General features: G+C 40.2%; 1 protein-coding gene across 1 annotated transcript in view; it reads left to right on the forward strand.

The window, feature by feature from the left end:
- The window catches only part of LOC149242011 (uncharacterized), a 33,784-nt gene extending 27,400 nt beyond the window's left edge, over window positions 1-6,384 (forward strand). The window contains exons 2-4 of the mRNA XM_089374120.1: window positions 4,829-5,025; window positions 5,134-5,324; window positions 5,703-6,384. Coding sequence (XP_089230246.1) covers window positions 4,829-5,025; window positions 5,134-5,290 — 354 coding nt within the window. The 3' untranslated portion in view covers window positions 5,291-5,324; window positions 5,703-6,384. The remainder of the gene's footprint in view (window positions 1-4,828; window positions 5,026-5,133; window positions 5,325-5,702) is intronic.
- The last annotated feature ends 875 nt before the right edge of the window (window positions 6,385-7,259 follow it).

Raw genomic sequence — 7,259 nt, forward strand, 5'->3', positions numbered from 1 at the left:
TTCCTCCTTTATATAGGCTTCTCAAGGTGGATGTGGCTCCTCAAATTAGGCAATCTTGCCAACTGCCAGGTCGACGTGGTCTTGAAGGGTATTTTGACACTTTTAAGGACAAAAATAATTTTCTTTACGAGTTACAATGTGCTTGACTTCTTGACCTAAGACCAACCCTAGAAGCACTTAATGGGTGCTTGACCTATAAAGTAAAAGACCTTGAGCATGAAACCCATGCTCCAAAAATAATAATAATAATTTTCTTTCATTTACAATTTACAAGAATCAAAAGTACATTTCATATTTATGAAAACTGAACAACTCCATGAAACTTGAAGGTTGTATTCCTTCGAGTTGTTGACTCTTTCTAAGCTTGCTAACTCCCTCTAAAGCTTGTCTCCCTTTAATGCTAGATTACAAGGCTTCTTAGTCGTTAAGGCCTTTGCTTGACCTTCACTTCAAGTTTCTCACTCTGGTCTCCAATGGCTATCTTAGTTGTTTGAACATCTCAGTTGTGCCTTTCGGTAGAGCTTGAAGAAGACTCTTGCCCCTTCTAATCTATAGGCTGTCTCCTTGTTGTCAATGTTGTTTGTCTTTGCTCAACCTTAGGAGCCTCTTGCATATCCTCCTCTACCCTTGTTGGGTCTATGTCTCACTAGGCTTGTTGATCTTGGCCTTTAGGGCCTACACATGCAATGTGCCATACTTAGCTAACTCTCTTGGCACAGTTCTTCAATAGGTCCTATGGCTTCCTTTTAGAGTTGTCACATGTGCAAATCTTAGATCTAATTGCCCTTCCCAAAGATGGGTTTTTGATACCATGTTAGATTTCTTGGCACTAGACAAATTGTACACACACACACACACACCAATTTGGTAATAGTGTCAAACTAGCTTTACTTAGCTAATTAACTAAAACACACTAATGCCAAATGTGCCTAATTAGAAGCAAATTTGACACAACGAAACTCATAAAACCAATAATAAAATCATGCATGATAAAGATATTGCCCGCAAGTTTTGCGCAATCAACAATTCTTTGTGAATTATTCTCGGAACCTACTTGCACTCCCTTATTGGGATAATGGTCCTCGAGGAAATTACGTATGCAACAATTACCTTGGATCTAATCCAATAGATCAAGCCCTAAATCTGTCCTCAATCTAAATGGTGTAGATGTCCTTTGTTGTGTTTTGCTCTTTCTCTAGACATGACACAATTAAGTCTTCCACTCACAACAAACTTGCAATATTACTCATGCAAATCTCTTGCTTACTTGAGAGAGTCTTTTTCAATGTGTCACACTCCCAAATGTAGTGGACAAGGGGCTGGCCCCTTGTTCTCCAAGTAATAAACATGTGGTGCTCCAAAATGGATGTGGGGGCACACAAACGTCTTCATGGGTCTCCAAACAGATCAAAGATGCGGGCTAGGATGATGATATAAGTGATGCCACATCATCATATAGATCCTAGACCACTTGCCAAGTGTATGGTGCAATTGTCGAGTCGAATGGGCATGGTGAACTAGGTGCATCTTCTTTGTCCAATAGGTGAAGCATGAGCAATCTCTAAATGAATTTAAGGATCCATGGAATGCTGTCTATTACTGTGGAGGCCCATGGCTTTCTACACACACCCTACATGTGCCAATTTAGCCCTCTAGAGGGTTAGGATGCCATATAGGGAGACCAAACCCAAAATGGAGACCATCTCTAATCTTGCATAAGGTCCAATGCGTCCCCGGTCCAATGCGTCCCCTTGCCCTCTAGTAAACCAATTCATTAAAGAAATCAAGTAAAAGAGTTTACAAACCATGGAAAATAGGTGGGCACTTCATAATGGCATGCTCTTCCATAGTGGGCTTTGGCATGTGAAAATGTCTCGAAGCTGAAAGGGGGGGGGGGGGTTAACCAAGAACCCTATTAGGTGGTTTATTAGGTGGTTTTTTGCTTCTAAAGGGGGTGATATGTCCATGGTACATCCTTCAAATGGTGGTGGTAGGTGATAAAGTGATGGAACATGGTAGGGGATGAAGGGGAAAACCTGGGTCACATGCCATGGTTCAAGGGTAGCTAATGAAAGGGAAGCCCATACTTGGGTAAATGATGTGTTGTGTAGGAGGGAGCAATTGTGGTACATGAGTTACCCCGACTTTGATTTTCCACCTTTTTTCATATGCTTTTTCCCTTTTATGATTTTTCCTTGGTTAATTGCTCGAGGCTCAAGGGAATGAGAGCATGATGTGTAAAGTATACCAGTGGATACCCCTTTTAAGGTGGGGCAGTTCATCGCCCTCTAGGGTTTGGGACAATCATGGGTTCCTAAATGATAAATGAGGCTCATCTAGGGCCTATAGGAAAAAGGGTGATGGCCATGGAAGGGGGTAGAGCTCATGTATTGACTTTTGCCCACGTACTGAATGTGTTTGTCCAACCATCTTTTTCATTTTGTGGTACAATTTCTTGTGGAATGTGGCCAATTTTTTATTTTTTTATTTTTTGGCATCAACCTCCAGGCATTGTTCTAGGCCTGACTCAAGGTGTGGGCAAAGGGGAGGGGGTGGTTGATTCTTTGTGGACCTAGTGGAGGAATGTGGACTCAGGCGGGAGGAGTGATTAATAGGATTATAATGAGCAGAAATAGGGTGATATATGTGGATCGGGGAACGGGGACCACACAACCAAATTCAGGGTTTCCCATGTAGTACCATCCCAAAAGCCCGAAGGCCAGTGAAAGAGATCCCACGGGACTAGGGTCCAAGCTTAACATTGAAAAGAGACCTAGGGGACAAGAGCACAGACCTAGCCTACTCTTTCCGCCAAATCCCCCCATTAATCCATGCCCAAGAGTTTCCATGATAAGCAAATTAAAATACTCAAATCACCAAAAGACAAGGCATACCTTTAGGTTTGGGAGGCGCACCTTCAAACATACGATCATGACAGATGGGTGAGGGACCTCATGGCTGGCTTAAGTGGTGGAGAAGTGGCACAATGAGCTAGTTGGTGGCTGCAAGGGGCTGCTGGTTGAGGACCATCATTGATAAATTTTTTCTCCTAGGGATATCGCCCACAAAATGGTGGATAACAGATACTTTGGTAATGCTAGCCATGTGATTCTCGTACCTCCATCTAGATATGAATAATGACATTTAGAGGTGCAGGCAACCAAGTACACAAGTATTTTGTGCTTTTTATATGTCTCACAAATAGTTTCACATTTGGAAGCTAAGGGACAAGAAGAATGTGTCTCGATGTAGGTTATTATTTCCTCGTGGTAGACTTTTTGGCTGAACTGTTGAGGTTGTTTTAGGGGAACATTTGTTTACCTTGTGTCTAGTAACAATGTTGTTTTGAATTACCAGAGTTGAGTTCAGATCAAATGATATGTCCTTAGGCCTTGATTGAGCTGCAGTTGGTTCCAAATAGTCCAATTGCATGTTGGAATTGTGTGAGTGAAGGCCACCACATGTTATTTAATCAGTCAGGACAGGGATTAATGGTGATGAGCATACTGCCAAACAGAAAAGGCATGCACTTCAAGCTCCCTCTTATCCTACCTTAGAAAACCAATTCACAGTAATTGTATTGTGGTTGGGAGCTTTTCATTAACATATATAAAGCTTTTGTTGCTGTGCATTTTTGGTTCAGTTTGTTTGTATGAAAATGTCTGCATTATATCTGTCTTGATGTAAATCATTCACATAAACAATTCTTCCTAATAGCACATGCTTTACTTGTTTTATAAACCTTGTTGTCTAGTCACGTTGAAATATGATTTGCTTTGATATGCAATTTTTGTCTTTTAAACCTAGTTTTCTGATCAAATTGAAAGATGAGTTGCTTTGGTATGCTGTTTGGGTTATGCTCATTTCCGTTTGTTTGTATGAATAATCGTTGTTCCCATTGAAAATATTCAATATTCTGCTCAAGCGTCAAGTTGCTTTCAATCAAGAGAATTGCCACCTAGTAATGAAGGTTGGAAATGATTGTCAGAGAGGAGAATATTTTCATTTAACAATGAACATATAAAAAACACAAATTCTAGATTAGAGTCAAGATCCTACCTCTTTGGCCTTCAATCCCAAGCTCCAATCTCCTTTGCAAGCTCGTCAAGCTCCCAAACAATCCTCCCAATCTTCCTCCTCAACTCAAGCTCCAATTCCAAAAGCCCTCTCTTGCTCTCTCAAAATACAAATGGTGAATTATGGGAGGGGAGGGGAGGGGAGGAGGGCCTTTTATTTCTTTTGGCCTTTCCCCTCCCTCCCTTTCTCGCCATGCGGCCACCCAATTTGCCCAAGGGGAACGATTTTTTGAAGGCGGGAGCGATTGGGAACTCCTGGCTTAAAAAAACTGCTCCTGGAGAAACAGCTCCCTTGGTCGCTCCCGAAAAAGCATTTTTTTTTTCGACTGGAGTGCGCTTTGGGAGTGGGTTTGAGGGGGGGGGGGGGGGGGGGCGTTCCCCCGCAACCCTGGTTGAGCTTCTAACTAGTATATTGTTGTAACAATCTATAATGGGGTTGAGCCTTGTTGTATTGCCTTGAGCCTGCAGGATCTCTTACCCTTGGCTACAGGTTGGGGGGTGGGGTGCATGGCTACATGGAAAAAAATGTAAAAAAATTGAGAGAAGACTTAGAATTGTAGTTAGGTCCTTCGCCTGTAAAAACATGTTTTTGGAGTGCCATATATGGATTTAAAAAAAAACAAGTCTCAGCTTTAATTTTCTTTAACAGTTTGAATTTGTTTATGCTGTATGTATTCCTGTAAAAACATCCTTTGTATTTGTTTTGGCATGAAATAATCCTTGTTGAAGATCTCGACTGCTTTTTGGTACAGGCCAAAAAGGTTATACAAGATTTTTTTGAGCTATGTCCAAATGCGGAGGCTGCAACGATGGTTGATATAAATGAAATAAAGAAAGTCATTTGCACTCTAGGTCTACAAAATCAGCGCTCTGAAAAGATTCAAAAGCTTTCTAAGCAGTATCTTAGAGATGACTGGACACATGTTGAGGACCTGCATGGAATTGGCAAGTATGGGATCTCACTAAATATTTTTTTTTCAACTCCTTTTTCTGTTGCTATCTTGAGGTGTGGTCTTGGGACTATTATGATACCATCCAAAATGATCTTGTTGCACAGGTATGCTTCAGATGCATATGCCATTTTCTGCACAGGCAAATGGAAGGATGTGGTACCAAAGGACCATAAGCTGGTTCCATATTGGGAAGACCTTTGGAAATCTGAAAAGACTGGAAATGGTTGTAAAGATAAAAGCATGGACCCTGGGTCATCTTGATTTGTTTGTTTCTGTTTTCATGATCCATACGATGGTAAAGGAATATTTTGCATTTCATTTTTTTCCAAGTAATTTTGAACCAATGACCGTTTAGGAGGAAAACATTTTCTTAACCCTTGGGCCCACTAAAGAATTTGTAGTACATATTGTATGAAAACAGTAGATCTTGCAGGATTTAACCTGACCGTTTAGGAAGAAAACATTTTCTAAACCATTAGGCCCACTAAAGAATTTGTAGTACATATTTTATGAAAACAGTCGCACCAGTTATTATCTATTGATTGGTTCTTCCTAGGATAAAATGACGTTACATTGAAATAGTTTACTGCTACCATTTGGCTGACGAAGGCTATGTCGTATTATTAGTATTTATATATTTGCTTGTTTAACGTGTAATACGTTGGATTTGCAGAAGGCTGAAGTTCTTGTTTACACGTGATCCATTCATATCCTTGTCTTCAGAGTATATCGTTCAAGGTGTTCAAAGGATCAAACGATTGGGATGTGTATCTTGAGAATCATAAACTGGAGGATTTTTGTCCAATCTTGATTTTGCTAAGGGTCTTCAATTGGAGTAGCCTTTAGCTTCAATGCCATAGGCAGCTTCCATTGCCTCTTGAGTACACTAGACCGCTGAAGATCAGATGAGGCACACTTCCTTTTTCCAGTGTCCTAATATTTCAAAAGTTGTGTTTCCTAAACATGTACGTGATTTGAAAAGTTCGTTGCCCTGTTTCAGTTGACGTAGGTGCATATGCATTCTACAAGATAACCATGGAGTCTGTGATCACCAGATCTTAATTTGTTTGCTTTAAACAATAAACCATGCAACCTTTCCATGTATCTTTGCCGGCTTTCCAAAGACTGAACAGTCAACCAAGTTCAAGCAACCTCGTCAATGTTAGCTACCAATGACGTAAAATGCAATGAAATCAGAGAAAATGGTCTCAGTAACCCCGAAAGGCTCCTTGCCTAAACTTAAACAGTTGCTCTCTATCAATCAACAACCGAAATCTCATGTAGTGCTGGTTTAATTGGCATTTTAACCATGTAATTTCGTTTAAAAGATACAATGTCAAAATCTGATGCAGAAATCTGCGGTACTATTGTAACTAACATAATACCAGAGTTTGAATGTTCACCCATTAAAGTTGGATGCAATGTTGCCCTCGAAGGAATTTGGAACTATTGTAACTAACATAATACCAGATTTTGTATGTTCACCCATTAAAGTTGGATGCTATGTTGCACTCGAAGGAATTTGGAACTGTACGAAGTGTTTTTTTAAACCGGTAATATCAAGACCCCCCTTCTATGGTACTCAAGTTAATTCGACAGATACATTGATGTAAATATTTGCTCATATACGATTTTATATTCGATAGTCTTTCAATTAGTAAGACCAACTAACACGATGAAACACCCGACATATCTATCCTAAATATTTGCTCATAAAAGATTTTATATTAGATAGTCTTTCAATTAGTAAGACCAACTAACGCGACGAAGCATCTAACATATCTATCAATGAAGTGGTATGCTATGTTGCCCTCGAGGGAATTTAGAATGGTATAAATTGATCGACAAGGAGCAAGCTATCACAAGTAAGAAGTAATTGCGGGTAGAACTAATTGTGGGTAGGATGGCTATATTGGAATTATGATTGTCGTTAGACCATAAGACCAACTAACGCGACAAAGCACCTAACATATCTATCCTATGAAGTGGTTTGCTATGTTGCCCTCAAAGGAATTTAGAATGGTATAAATTGATCGACAAGGAGCAAGCTATCACAAGTAAGAAGTAATTGCGGGTAGAACTAATTGTGGGTAGGATGGCTATGTTGGAATTATGATTGCTGTTAGACCAAATCCCGCAAGTATTAGTCCCCGCTACGATTGCCAAAGTTAGGATCCACGAGAGGCAGTTAGTTGATGTTGCGGAACACATGTGAAGCGTTGCACCCAGT

Source organism: Pinus tabuliformis, chromosome 8 (genome assembly GCF_031772625.1).
Source record: "Pinus tabuliformis cultivar Carrire ecotype Pingquan chromosome 8, CPIR1, whole genome shotgun sequence".
Classification (NCBI taxonomy): Eukaryota; Viridiplantae; Streptophyta; class Pinopsida; order Pinales; family Pinaceae; genus Pinus; species Pinus tabuliformis.